Source organism: Miniopterus schreibersii, assembly GCF_964146895.1.
Source record: "Miniopterus schreibersii genome assembly, chromosome: 20".
NCBI lineage: Eukaryota > Metazoa > Chordata > Mammalia > Chiroptera > Miniopteridae > Miniopterus > Miniopterus schreibersii.
This window is the reverse complement of record NC_138122.1, coordinates 15,223,765-15,237,797: the sequence shown is the minus strand read 5'-3', so window position 1 is coordinate 15,237,797 and position 14,033 is coordinate 15,223,765. Positions and strand designations below refer to the sequence as shown.

Below are 14,033 nucleotides of genomic sequence, written 5' to 3'. Positions count from 1 at the left end.
CAGTTTGTCCATGTATATGTCGATGGACACCTGGGTTGCTTGCACCTTTGGCTGTTGTGAATAGTGCTGCTGTGAACATTGGTGGACACGCACCTGTTGGAGACCCTGCTTTTCATTGTTTTGGGCATACACGTAGGAGTGGAATTACTGGATCATGTAGTGATGTTGTGTTTAATTTTTTGAGGAACCACCGAATCATTTTGTTCTTTTTTTGATGTTTTTATTTTGTTGCTGAGATTCCCTGTCTGGTAGCTAATTTTGTTCATCTTTTCATTTATACACTCAAACTTACTTATTAGAGCTGTTTTTAAGTTTTTGCTGATTCCAACATTTAAGTTTCTGTTGACAGCTTTTTTTCTTTACAGGGTGTTGCATTTTGTTTTGGCAAGTGGTGGTTCCTGTTTCTTCTGGTGGTTTTGTGGCTCCTATCAATTCTGGTTTTATTCTTTCTTTGAGTGGGCCGTTTTTTATTTTGTCTTCAGTGTTAGGGCATGGCTGTTGCTCTTAAGGCTTCTCAGTGAGGTTTTTTTACCCTGAATGGGCTGGAACTCCATCTCCCAACCCTGTTCAACCTCTGGTATCTCCACTTAGCTCTTAGGCCTACAGCTGCTGCCTGGGGCAGCTTCACATAGAATTCTGGGTATTTCCCTTGACTACTGTGCAAGGTGCCTGTGAGTATGCCTGTGTGTGAGGGGTGGGCCTCCCTAGGCCATAGACACTCAGGCACTGTGGCAGCCTTGAGGTATAGAGGGGTGGGGTGAGGTCTCTGCCTGACCAGGCTTAGGACGGCCACACAGGTCTACACGGTCCTTCCCCTGTGGCCTGGAACTCTAGTATTCTGCCTCGGCTCATTGAGACTCTCATGCTCTGCTTGGACGCCCTCTTCCTTCCCTCACTGTCCATAAAGTGCCTGGGCAACTAAGAGGCTCACTTTGCATGTCTCCCATCTCTCAAGGATCACAGTCTGAGTTGCTTATTTCCAGGAACTGAAAACAGTTGTCTCATATATTTTGCCCATGGCTTTGCCAATGCACTGCCCCTGGTGGCTATTGACCAGTTGTCCCAGCACAGCTTTTGCAGGTTTTGACATTGTTATGGTGAGAAGGTGGACTGAAGCAGAGGTGACAATGCAGTGGTTCCCAAACCTATCTCCTTGTCTACCTACTGCTTCCTGGAGTGGCCTAGACCTGCTCAGTCAGCCTTGGGGGCCAGGCATCTGTTTTTAACCACTTTGCCCTGGCTGGTCAGCATGGACTGGATAAGCTTTCACTAATAATTGTTGAGCACCGTTGGTAACTAAACGTGGAATTGAAGAGGAACCAGGGTCTCAAAGTCTGAGTCTTGTTCATACTGTGTGAGTGCTTAGCTGACATTAGAAATACTTGGAAAGTATTGGGTTGTTTATGGGTTTTTTGGCTATTGTTTTCTGCTTTCCTTTTCTTCCTCCTCTCTTTCCCCGTCTAAGATCATTTGCCTCTTAATAGCACAGTGTAAGAGGAAAACTCCATTTGGAACTTCTCATTCTATTTTTCCTTTTTTTTATAGGGAGACGTTAGAGAAACAAGTATTTGCTATTTGGTGGCAGAAAATGTTTCAGCATCAAGAAAACCGCTTGGCAGAGAGAATGGTAAGTGACTTTCCCATAGGAGGTGCCTGTTTCAAGCCTTTGCCTTCAGAGACTCCTCTCCTCAGGACATCGCCTGGAAGCCAGACCCCCACTTAAGGACATTGTGCCTGTGACCAGGACTCACAAGGCAGGGCCAGGGTCTAGGGCATCTTTTTCCTTTGCACAGATGGCTTCTGGGCCAGCGCAGCTAGCTCCTAATGTCCATTTCTTTTGCCTTGTCTTTCTTCCTGTCTTCTGGAATCCTTCTACTTACCCATTCTGTTTTCTCCCTGCTGTCCTGCCGCAGGCCATCCTTCATGCAGAGCGGCAGCTTCTGCGGAGGTCTTGGTCCACGTGGCACCAGCAGGCGGCAGCACATCGCCAGGAGCAGCAGTGGCAAGCAGTGGCCTGTGCCCACCACCGCCAGGGGAGTCTCAGGAAGGCTTTCTCCATTTGGAGGGAGAGTGCCCGAGGGCTCAGATCAGAGTGAGTGGATGCTTCTGCCTTGGAAGCTTTTTCTATCTCAGACCAGTTTTGATCATAGTAGCTGCACTGTCAGATCTGAGTGCCCAGCCAGAGGGTCATGTTAGCCTAGACTTGGGTTTTAAGTTCTGGAAATTCAATCTGAAACAGTCTAAGCAAAACAAGACCTATAGTGAGAGGATCCTGGACTGTGACTGGGGATGTGTGCCTGTGGATCTGAGGTTCTGTCCATGGGCTACATCCTGCTGGCTAGTTGGGGCCCACTTGAAGTGCCCATGGCCAAGGAACAAACTAATGGGCTCGTTTGGGGGTAATTGAAAACTGCCCCTAGGAGCAGCAGCTGTGGGCAGGGGGTATGGTATGGCAGTTTTTGCCATACCACGTGGTTGGGGGGGCAGGATAGACAGCCCGTGTGTCCACTGCAGACACTGTCCTGCTTTGGGGCCTTTCTGTATCCACTTTGTGTAGTGAGGATCTCCCTACTCTCAGACGCTGGCCACATTGAACCTCCTACACAACCACCTTCACACAGATAGGCTTCAATGGTACTTGAAGCCCTGTGAGGTAGTCTGCAAAAACTTGATTACATGTGCACTTTTCTGGGTAGAGAGCCCAAATCCTTTGGCAGCTCTTCAGAGTGACTCCCCCACCAAATTTAAGAACCACCAAGCAGAAGCCAGAGACTGTGAAGCGGCAGCCATTGAGAGGGCCCTAGCTGCGTCTGGGCTGCTGCACTGAGCACTGACTCTCTCTCCACAGGAAGATGGGCGGGGTGCTGGCTGCAGAGTTCCATTCAGCACGGCTCCTGCATTGGGCCTGGAACAGGTGGAGGGAGGTAAGACTTTGGCACAGGCACCACTGTGGACAGGTGGAGCTGTGTGTCAACGTGACTCAGCAGCCATATGGGCTCCTCCCAGTCCCTCAGAAACCACCTGCCTCTGAGCATAGGGAAGAAGTCAGGCAGCAGATGAAGAATGGTAGCCTGGTTTTATGAGATGATTGGCTCAAAGTTCCTTGTTCTCTTATGTGCTAGGCTAGTCTTACCTGAACTCACTGAATATCAAATTTCTGGTCTAACCATTGATAGGCATCCTACCCTGGACAAAAATGTTTACGCTGACGTTGCTGGAGCATTTACCCTAAGTCAGGCACTGGCCCCATTTGATTCCCACAAAACTTCTAAAGGTACCTATTTATAGATGAGGAAGCTGGGGCTCCCAGAATTCTTACCTCACCCGAGCTCACCCAAACTATGTAAAATGGAGGCAAAGCTGAGCCTGCCCTCCTCAGCCCTCCATGGCTGCTCTCCTCTGCCCACAGTGCCTGGCCCTGCAGCGTGCGGAGCGACAGAAGCTGACGCAAGCAGACCTGCATCGCCGGCACACCTTGCTGCACAGGGCGCTGCGGGCCTGGGGGGTAGGAGCTGCTCCTTCCTTCATATCTCCATGCCTTTGGGGGAGGGGAATCCTGAAGACTTTGTTTTCCTTCCTTATTCTTGCTGCCCCTCTCAGAACAGTAATTCCAGCAGCCTCAGAGCAGGTGCCCTGGACAGTGGGTCTTACATCTTTACCACAGGGCTGAGTTCTTCCATCCTTGCTCAGCAAATACAAACAAGAAAAGTAAAAGCAAGTGCTGTCTGGGGGCACCAGCCTTACCAACAAAGTGGCCCCTGGTCCAGGAGTCCAGTGGTTTGACTTATTAGGTGAGGGGTTAGTGAGACAGTCCTCTCCCTGCTGTCTGGGTGGTCTCCTGGCTTTGGGCCTGGGGCCTTTTGGCCTCTCCCCACCCTCTGGTGAGTGCTTTGGGCATCGAAGTCCCTGCTCAGAACCTCTGAGGCCTGCCTGGGAATAGGAAGAACTGTGGCCCAGGCTTGGCCTCTAGTCCTGGTCTCCTACAGATTTACCAGAGCCAAGTGCGGAGCGTCCTACAAGAGGTGGCGGCCAGGGAGAGCCAGCACCAGAGGCAGTTGCTGCGGTAAGTCACCCAGCATCTGGGCCCCGCCTGAGGATTGGGGAATAGACTTCAGACCCAGGCAGGTTGGGGAGTTTTGTCCAGGGCCAGGCACAGGACAGGCCTGGCTTCCTCGTGCTGCTCATAGCATAGCTTTGGCTTTTCCACAGCAAGCACTCCATTCACTGGTTTGCCTCTTATGTCTTGAGCCTCTGCTGTGTGCAGAGCAGGACCTGTGGGAAGCAGCTCTCACCTGCATGTCTGTGAGACCTCTCGCTTATCGTGCTCCTATGAGCACCTTCCCTTCCCCACTTTAGACCTTAAAGAGTCAGCTTCTCAAGGCACCATTTTAGTACCTCTCCTGCTCTAGAAGCTGCAATGGCTCCTATTGCCTCTCAGTTCCCAGTCAGCTGTCTCCCCACTTGGCTCTCCAGACCTTTCACTGACCCTCCGGAGTCAGCTCTCTACCACTAGAACCTTCTGCATCTGTGACACCTTTGGAGGTCACCTACACTACCTGGGCTCCAGCTCCCTCCTGTGCCCATCCTCAAGCTCCTGCTAAGCCAAGCTCTAAACTCACTCCTTCCACAGGCCTCCCTCATTCCACTCTTTCTTTTCCTTCCTCTGTATTTGTTCTGTGTACACTATTCCAGGCTGCCTGTGGGTGGTGGGCTTTGTGGACTTTAGACACCACTCTCCCACCTTCAGGGTTCCGTAAAGTGTCCATTCAGATCCTCAGACAGAGTGGCACAGAAAGAGGGAGTCCCCGAACTAACTCAGCACCAGGCACAGGTGCTGAGGATCCAGTTCCATTCCTCCAGCTTCCCTTTCTCTGTAGCTCCCTTATCACGGTGTGAATCACCTGTCCTGTCACTGCCTCGTTACGACTCTGTGTTCTCCGGAGTGCATAAATGCATGAGGATGTGGTGTTTGGTCCTGTCTGCCTTAGTGTCCCCAGTGCCTGGCACAGGGCAGGTGCTTAGCAACCATGTGTCACATGTCTTCGTCAACATGGACATGGCTGTCAGAGAAACAGATGTTCTTAGGCATAGGGTGTCCTTGATTCACGAGTGGGCTGAAGAATCAAGAGTGATTCACAGACTCACCCTGTCTCTTCACACTGGTGTCACCCCTGAACTGGCCTGTGTACCTGCAGGGATGTGTTACATTGCTGGAGGGAGAACACGGTGGCCTGCATGGATGAAGCAAAGAAAACCTCTCAAGCGAGTGCTCACTACAGAAGGAACCTGTGTTTCAAGGTGAGGCATGGAGAGCCATCTGGTCTCTCAGGAAGGGTTTGGGACCATGCTCGTACAAGATGGTGGCATAGGTGGTGGTACCAGGGATTTGAACTGAACAAGGAACCCAGGAAACGGGATAACCCTCCTCCTCTGCCATGTGAAAGTTGGCTTTTATTTATTTTACTGAATTATGAACCAATATTCATTAAAACAGAACATAGCACATAGTGAGCAAACTAGTTCATATCAGAACCAGTATTTTCCACACGTGTGGGATTTTCCACTGGGACAAACGGTTTAAGTCACCACACCTCCATCTCTGCATCTGTGGGAAGAGGATGCTCACTCCTGCTCAAGGGTTTCGTGGCCGTGGGCTTTCTGGAAAACAGAGCATCCCAGGAATGTGAGGCCGTTGGTTGTCAGTGGGAAGTGGCCCCAAATTGCCGCCGGGTGGTGGGGTCTGGTCCCACGTGCTGGGGGAGGGAAGGCTGTGGCAGGACTTGGCTGTGGGAAGAAGATGTGTTATAAGACAGGGGACTCAAAACAAATGAAATGACTGGTGGTCCCTGGACTTCGAGATGCTTTAGAAGAAAGCAGTTGGCAGGAGCCCTGCTGGCAGGCCTGGGGAGGGGGCAGCTCCAAACAACCTTGAAGCATCTGCAGATGAGGAGCAGTTGCATGTGGTCAAGGCCCAGTCTGTTTCAGGAGAGCTCTGGGATCAGTGTCTGGTTCTGCCCTGGAAGGAGGGTCAGGACTCTTTGTTTGGATTCAGGGCACGGAAGGGGGGAGGCTTTTTGGGGGTGAATGGAGTTTGTGATAGTTTGGGGGGCAGGCAGCAGGCGTCCCCTGGCTGCTTGACTTCTTTTCAAAGTGCCCTGTTACTGTTATTTTGTAAATCTCACATATGAAAGGGTGCATGTAAGTTATAGTTTCTGTTAACAAATAGAATGGAAGCCCATTCATGTCTTCATGGCATAATGTGATGTTTAACTTCTTCTGGTAAAAAAGAGCCATTCCTTGAGGTTCTGGGGCTCTGCCTGTTGACTCTATGCAGATGGTACATGCCTCCTGAATGTGGGTCAGTGCCATGTGTCCACCACTCAGCCTTCTTCCAGGAGGGGCTGCCAGCAGAACTGGGGAGTCCCCTGGAAGTCAGGACATGCTGTGACTGCCTCTCTGTTCTTTGTCTGCCCTTAGGTCTTGGTCCAGTGGCGGCAGGCAGCATCAGTGCAGATATACTACCGGCAGCAGGAGGACTGTGCCATCAGGGAGGCCCGGAAGGTGCTGCAGAGAGGTAAGTAGGGCCCCTGGAAGCTGAGGAAAAGATGATGAAGGACCCAGAACTGTTACACTGTGCCGTTTGCTTCCCTGCAGTCCGTCTCCTTCTCTTGTGTAATTTCTGTTGCTTAGGTAACAGCACCAGTTTAGAACAACAGAAAATTGTTCTGTCATAGTTCTGTAGGCTAGAAATCTTGGTGTAGGCTAGAAATCAAGGTGTTGGCAGGGCCATGCGCCCTCCGAAAACTTAAGGAGAATCCTTGCTTGCCTCTTCGAGCTTCTCGGGCCTCCCAGCAATCCTCGCTGCTCTTGGCTTGTAGACACATCACTCTGGCCTTGGCCTTCGTTGTCACATGGCTATCTTCCGTCTGTTCGTGTTTCTTATAAGTCAAGTCATACTGTATCAAGGGCCCACCCTATTCCAGAATGATGTCAGTTATTATTACACTGCACTGACCCTCTTACCAAATAACATCAATTCTTAGGTTCCAGATGGACATGAATTTGGGAGGTGTAACTATTCAACCCAGTATATCACAGCATTTTCTTCCCAACTGATTACCAACCAGTTGATGTTAAAAAGAAAAGCCAAGGCTTGAGAGCTACAGCGAAATAAGGAAATGAAGCTGGAATGGAAGAGTTCGAGGGGTTGGGGGGTGGTTTTGACGAGAAGCCTTTCCATTGGCCGCTGCTTGTCAGGTCAGCCCCATCATGGCTGTGTATTTCTTGTGTAGTTGGGTCCTTGTGTGTTCAGGGAGCAGGGACTTGCTCAGTTGGCCTCAGGTAGTCCCACTACCTACAAAACAGACAGCCTGAGAAGACAGTCCAGATGGAACCTCTGCTTGTGAGACGCATGGAAACAGACAGTGGCCCTGCAGTTTGGGAATCTGACTCTGAGGGGACAGCTTGTAGTGAGACTAAATGAAAATACAGATGGAAATGGTTTAAATCAGACCATAGGAGAAAACAGATCATGTTGTTAACATTGGCTTAGCAAAGTTTGCCCCAAGACAAGAATTCAGCTTCCGTTTGGCTGACTGTAGTGTTTGTGTTGATGAACACAGATCCCGCTTTCCTCTAGGCAGAACTTGGGGGTTAAATGTGCTTCCATGTTTCCTCAAGCTGCTCTTCACCCCAGAAACCGGTGCTGTTTCTAGTTCATTCCCAACAAAGAAGCCAGGGGGCTCAGCCCAGCTCTTAGTTTCTGTTTGGACAGGTCTGTGGTACCTGGCGTGGTACAGGCCTCGGCAGTTTGGGTCAGGCACACACTCCTGGCCCAGGTGGCTATTTTAGGGAGCTAGAGAGAACAGGCACAGGACTTTCCTAAGGCAAGCAGCTTTCCTTAGAAGGAGGTGGCGGCACATGGCAGGCCCTGGGACTGCCATGTCCACTAAGGATGGCACAAGGGGCTTGGGAGACCTGTGACAAGACAGTGTGTTCCCAGCACATAGTAGGTGTACATTCACTACCCATGGGACCATGTCTTGGTTTAGTGAAGGCCTCTGAGGTATAGGCACACCTTGGCAGTCTGAGCACAGGGCCAGGCACTGGAGGACGACTAGAGCAGGGTGTCGTCATTAAAACAGAGGCTTAAGAAGTGCAGGCAGGAGTTAGATGCTGCCTGTGCAACTTGGGGCAAGTCCTCTCTCAGCCCCCGTTTCTCCATCTGTAAAATGGGGACAGTGCTACCTATCTCTTGGGGTTGTCATGAGGATCCAGTGAGAATAACATATATGTGCTTACAGCAGGACCCAAAAGGTGTCAGCATTTAGTACTAACGCTGGGCCTCCAGGCATGTGAATGCTGCCTTCCCTGCCCTCTCCGGCAGGTGCTGGAGAGCACCCTATCTTGGCATCAATGCCCTGGTATCAACCCCCTTCTGTTTTCTCTGAAAGAAACTTCTCCTAGGGCCTAAGAAAGGAAAAATTGCAAAGTAAAAATCAGCAGAAGAAAGTGTTTGCTTTCTTGAGAACCTGGTGACAGAAGAAATTGCAGGATATGGCCCCTGCCTGGCTCGGGCTGCTTGGACTTCTCTGAGCCTTGGTTTGCTCCCTGGCAGAACAGGGCTGCCACCTCTCCTGGGTCATTCTGCAGCTCTTGCAGTCACTCTGAGGGCCCCTGGCACATCTGTGGTCACTGTGGCTCATGGGCCTTTGGAAAGGTCACACTAGCAAACAGCAGATGTGGTTCCAGTCCCCAGGGTGCTCACGGTTGCTGAAGGTGGCCAGAGATGACTTCAGAGGAGTGTCCACATGTGGTGGTTTCACCCACTGCGGGCTGAAACCCCAACTCTGTCCCCACAGTCTTCTCCATTCTCATCTAAACTTTGCCTGTGATTTAGTCATTCATATATACATGACAAAAGAGCAAACTGACTTGGATCTGCCTTAGGCTGTCTCAGGACCTGGTTTCAGCACTGGCGGGAACGTGGCCGGAGGGCAGCCCAGCAGAGAGCCCAGCTGGAGCGGGCGGTGCAGCATTACAATCAGCAGCTACTGCTTCAGGGCCTGGCCCAGTGGAAGGTCCACCATCTGGGCTGCGTCAGGAAGAGGGTGAGGCAGGTGGTAACTCCTCCAGTTTCCTTGTGCAGTGGAGCTCTTCCATGGCAGACCACCTCCCAGGGAGGAAGAGGTCCTTCCTGCAGAACTCACAGCAGCCAGTATGGGCACTGGGTGCTCTGGGGTCCTATGGGTACAAGGTTTAGGAACCTTTCTGGGATGGCTGGGGGGACGCCAGCCTCAGATTGGGTCTCTCCAGGTAGAAGATGGTTTAGCAGAGAAACCAGGTTCACCCGGAATCATGGCTTGTTAGAGCCGGGGAACCTGTGGAGTTATTGGCATCACACAGGACACTAGGAGATGGGGGAACCACTTACTTGGGTGGGGAGCTTCTCACCCTTTGGCTGCTCCCGGGTGGTCTGGGCATGGGGGCATCTGATACACTCAAAGCCAGCTCCCTGTGCATCCTCTCTTCCCTCTCCCCCAGCTCCTGCAGAGGCAGGGCACCCAACTTCTGGCCCAGACACTCAGCCGGTCCTGCTTCCACCGGTGGAGACAACAGGTGGGAGCTTTCCACCCAACCCCCAACATTTCTGGGTATCACCAGCTTCCATGCACTGTGACTGTATAAGGCCAAGTCACTTCAAGGTCCCGTTTCTGTGTCACATTAAGAAATACATCTGGGTAATATCCAAAAATTCATATGAAATGCATTTTAAGTCTTTGTGAGGCCTTGACAAAACACCAGGCGGGATTGCATCCTGTTCAGCAAACCTTCGTGTGCACGGGTCCCTCTCGCTCCCTGGACTGCAATGTGGAGATGTCCCCAGCTTTTCTTCTGCCAGCCAAGCATACTGCTGTCGTGTGTTCCCTCCCCCAGAATTCTTTGCCTTGTTCTTTCCAGAGGATCATTTTCTGATCTACTCCCTCAGGGCTTGGCAGAGAGGGCTCTGAGAGTGACAGGGCCCTGTGGTGGGGGCGGCCTCCCTGAAGGTGATATTTTGGTAATCTTTCTGGCCCGTAGCTGGCGAACAGGAGGCAGGAGCAGCAGGACACAGCCCGGGCCCTGTGGTTCTGGGCCTTCTCACTGCAGGCAAAGGTAATGGCTGCTCCTTCCAGGAGAGGAAAGTGCCTTGGTGGAGGGCAGTGTGGGTTGTGGGCACAGCCCCTGGGGGAGCTTAAGCAGGGAGAGCTGGGCCTCACCTCCTCCTCCTCCCGGAGGTGTGGGCTGCATGGCAGAGCTTTGCGCTGGAGAGGAGGAGGAAGAAGGCACGGCTGGAGCGGGCAGTGCAGGCCTACCACCAGCAGCTCCTCCAGGAGGGCATCAGGTGCCTCTTGCGGTTTGCAGCTGGCATGAAGGCTCTCCGGCAGCAGCTGCATGCCCAGCAGCAGGCGCAGGTAGGCCCAGGGTTCTGAACCCCCGTCCTTGTGGGGAGTGGGTAGGACACAGCATGACCTGAGAGAGGTCGTTGCAGGCGGCCCACAGTCTCCACCGGGCAGTCCATCGCTGTGCCATGCTCTGGAAACAGAAGGTGCTGGGCCTAGGCAGGGAGTCTCAGCCTCCCACATCCACCGTGCCTAGCAGGAGAGTGACATTTAAGGGTCCCCTTCCCAACTGCATTGCTGCTGGTGCTGGGGATGCCGCCCTGGAGACCAAAAGGCCAGCTCCTCGTGGACCACAGGGAGCTCTGAGCAGCCTGGCCCTGGATGCTGGGGATCCCCAACTCCTGGAGCTGTGAGTAGCCATCCCTCACCTCTTTCTCTTTGCTTCCACCTGGGGCAGAAGCTTGGAGTGTACTGGAGGGAGGACACTGGGCCCCGAGGGTCACAGCTGAGCCACTGGGACCCTTCTCTTCCTCCCATTTGGAAGCAGACACTGTCCCTCTCAAGCTCAGGGAGAGAACACAGCAAGAGGAGGGCAGCCCCACCCTCCTGCCCCCAGACCTGCCAGTGTTCCTCTGACCCTTACAGCCAGAAAATGGGGCTCCCTCTTGGAAACTGCACTTTTTATGCTTTAGCCACTACCCCATACCCACACACTGGGCTGATACAGCTGTCTGCTCCCAGAGTGCCCAGTGCTGCCTGAGCCTGGGGGAGAGGTCACTGGCAGGGAGGAGCACTGGCATGGGCCTTGGTTCTGCTCTGCCTGCCTCATACTCCCATCTCCATCCCTATCCCCATCCCAACCCTAACAAGGGCTGACCCTGACAAGCCTGTTCCCCTGTGGTGTGGGACAAGCAGCTGCATCACCAGGGTCGCTGTAGAGGTCAAATGAGATGATGTCGGTGAGGCGTCAGGCTCGCTTCACTGGAATTGCTCAGACGTTCTGTGTGGCCTAGGCCCACCCCAGCTCACCTGCTGACCTTGAGCAAGAGCCTCTCCTTCTCTGGGAGTTAGTCTCCCGTAAGATTGGAGGGGTTGGGCTGGGTGATGACCCCTACCCCACAGAGGTCTCAGGCCCCCTGCAGCCCCTTGGGCAGCCTGGAGGAACAGCCCTGTATTTCTCCCCAGCAATGCCATCCGCTCCGCAAGGAAGCAGCCGCGACGCCCAAACTTCTTGCTGGAGCCCTTGCAGAGCCAGAGGCCCCTGGGGTGTGGCACCTTCGGGGGGCAGGGGTAGGTTATGTGGTCGTGGGACCCCAAAAGTAGATGGTACCTCCATCAGGACCTGTGATTTGGGGCCTAAGGATGAGTGGCCCCCTTTCCTTCCTGCTCCTCAAGAAGGTACTGAGGCCTGACCAGCTCTTGCCTTCCCTCTGCTCAGGCCTGAGATGCTGAGGGAGCAAGGCCTAGGCATGTCCCAGCCAGCAGGCCCTTCCCTGACGAGGCCCTTCCTGGAAAAGGCCCACACTGGACTGGTTCCAAGCAGCTCCCTGTCCCAGCCTGGGGCCCTGCCGAGTGCCTCTGGCCTGAAGCTGTCCCCCATGGCAAGTACAGGCCCGAAGCTACTGCCCCCTTCCTCCTCCATGCCCTGCGGGGTGGATGCACCCACTAGGGTAAGTCCTCCCTGGTCATCTAGGGTCCCAGTTTTTGGCCTTCAGTGCTCGCTCTTGTGCACTCAGTGCTGTAGCCACAGCTGTACTTACTGCTACTGGAACACTATCTCAGGCAGACACAGTGAGGCTGCTCATTCATTTACCAAGTGGGTGCCACTGTCCTAGGGACACAGTAGTGAACAGCCTGCCGAGGCCCCTGCTCCTGAGATTATATATATCCCAGTGGTAGAGATAAGACCAGCAGGCACATAGAGACTGCAGATCATGGAGAGCTGTGCAGGCCCTGGTGACAGTTTGGATTTTAAAGAGAGTTGGAAGTTGTGGAGGATGGTTGGCTGCTGTGATCTTACGGCCCAGCAGCAGAAGGTGCTGGTGACTACAGATGTGGCCGATACCTGATAGGAGGCAGACTAGGCAGGACTTGCTCTGATGGGTTTGATACGAGTGAAGGAAGGAATCTGGCTTGGATAACTCGGAATAATGAGTTCTTTTATTAAAAGAAGGAACACTGGGGTCCCACTTAGGGTGAAGCATGAAGTGTTTTGAACCTTTTAAATTTGAGGTAAAGCAACAGGCTTGTGAGTCTGGCCTTCAGGGAAGAAGTCAGGTCTGGAGATCAAAGTTGAGAATTGAGATCAAGGAGTCCGGGGCAGGGAGGAGTGAGAAGGCACAAGTGCTCAGTACGGAGGAGACAGCACTGGGGATGGGTGACCCCAAGGAGCTGGTGCCTCAAGAGAGCCACGGGAGTGGTGAGGGGCAGGGTGATAGGACACTTCTCACCAGGAAGGAACGGAGGGTTGCAGGTGGGTGGTTGGACACCTACAATAGCCTCTGATCACTTTCTCACTGAGACAAAGGTCACAGAGTGAGGCAGGGGTGGAAAGTCAGGAAGGCTTGAAACAGCTGGTTGGGGCAGTGCTGAGCCAGGTCCTGGGGAAGGGGTGGGACCAGACTACAAAGGTGTGGGGTACTCCCTAGGTTGTTTGGTGTCTGGTCCTTAAAGAAGGGCAGGCCCAGGACCCTGGGAGAGCTGGCTGTGGGAAAGCCCAGCTCTTGGTGCCTCGCCTGCCTTCTCCCTGCAGTGGGCATTCTTGGCACCCTGTCGCAGGCCTTCCTCCAGCTTCTCTTAGTGTCCATCCTTCCTTTTACAGGCATCCGCATGGCTGACCTCCCCTAGCCTTATGCCCCAGGTCCCTGACCCCCACCTGCTCCTTCCTGGGGACCTCACAGGCACCCGGCTTGGGCCTGGCTCTGAAACTGCAGGTGTGTACCTGAGGTCTATCAGCACATCAAGTACTTGGGCCACTCCCAGCGCCTGGGCCCCCTCCATTCAGCCTGGACCCAGCCAGGAGAATAGTCAAGATCAAGCTTATACTCCTGTTGCCATGGGCCACACCAACCTGGAGGCTGAGCTTGAGGGCATCCAGCGGCAATTACAGGACTACCAGAGCATGAAGCAGAACCTCTGGTAAGACGCAGAAACACGCCTGCCCACAGGGAACAGCTGGGAGGTGGCTGCCAGGGTCCTAGGGGTGATCACCTATTTGTGCATTGCCAACCCCCTGCACACAGGTGGCACCTTTACCCCTCAGTCCTACTTAGGAAGGCCAGGTTGACTTTACCTGTGGGACGGGGGGGGGGGGGGGGGGGGCGCGATACAACATGGGACAACACAGCTGAGCAAAACTTTAAACACAACTGGGTCATGTGAAAGCTGGGCCAGGGGTCTACCCAGTGATTGTGACATGGGATGAAAAGGTACAAAGGTCTGGGCACCAGTTGCACACAGTGGGCTATCCTGTCTTACTTGTGGTCTGGGTCCAGAGCCTGGGCAGCATGGTGGCCCCTCACCATGAGCAGCAGCCATGGAGGAGCAGGAAGGGGTTCTGCCCTGGGCCCATCCAAGTTGCTATCTGCTGGACAGTATGGAGGCTGGGAGAGGAACAGATCTACCCTCCGTAGCCCACATGCTTCACCCAAA

General features: G+C 53.4%; 1 protein-coding gene across 5 annotated transcripts in view; it reads left to right on the top strand.

The window, feature by feature from the left end:
• Positions 1–14,033, top strand: part of SFI1 (SFI1 centrin binding protein) — a 52,093-nt gene that overhangs the window by 37,648 nt on the left and 412 nt on the right. For 3 of the 5 annotated variants that reach the window (XR_013997825.1, XM_081123296.1, XM_081123295.1), the window contains exons 16-30: positions 1,546–1,627; positions 1,914–2,092; positions 2,849–2,924; positions 3,410–3,505; positions 3,987–4,063; positions 5,196–5,298; positions 6,478–6,574; positions 8,950–9,110; positions 9,544–9,618; positions 10,081–10,155; positions 10,278–10,454; positions 10,532–10,791; positions 11,568–11,672; positions 11,821–12,052; positions 13,204–13,520. Coding sequence is in view for 4 of the 5 variants with exons in the window: in XM_081123296.1 (XP_080979422.1) it covers positions 1,546–1,627; positions 1,914–2,092; positions 2,849–2,924; positions 3,410–3,505; positions 3,987–4,063; positions 5,196–5,298; positions 6,478–6,574; positions 8,950–9,110; positions 9,544–9,618; positions 10,081–10,155; positions 10,278–10,454; positions 10,532–10,791; positions 11,568–11,672; positions 11,821–12,052; positions 13,204–13,520 (2,112 nt within the window). In the remaining variant the exon portion in view is untranslated. The remainder of the gene's footprint in view (positions 1–1,545; positions 1,628–1,913; positions 2,093–2,848; positions 2,925–3,409; positions 3,506–3,986; positions 4,064–5,195; positions 5,299–6,477; positions 6,575–8,949; positions 9,111–9,543; positions 9,619–10,080; positions 10,156–10,277; positions 10,455–10,531; positions 10,792–11,567; positions 11,673–11,820; positions 12,053–13,203; positions 13,521–14,033) is intronic. The other 2 variants (XM_081123298.1, XM_081123297.1) reach the window with 1 other exon arrangement.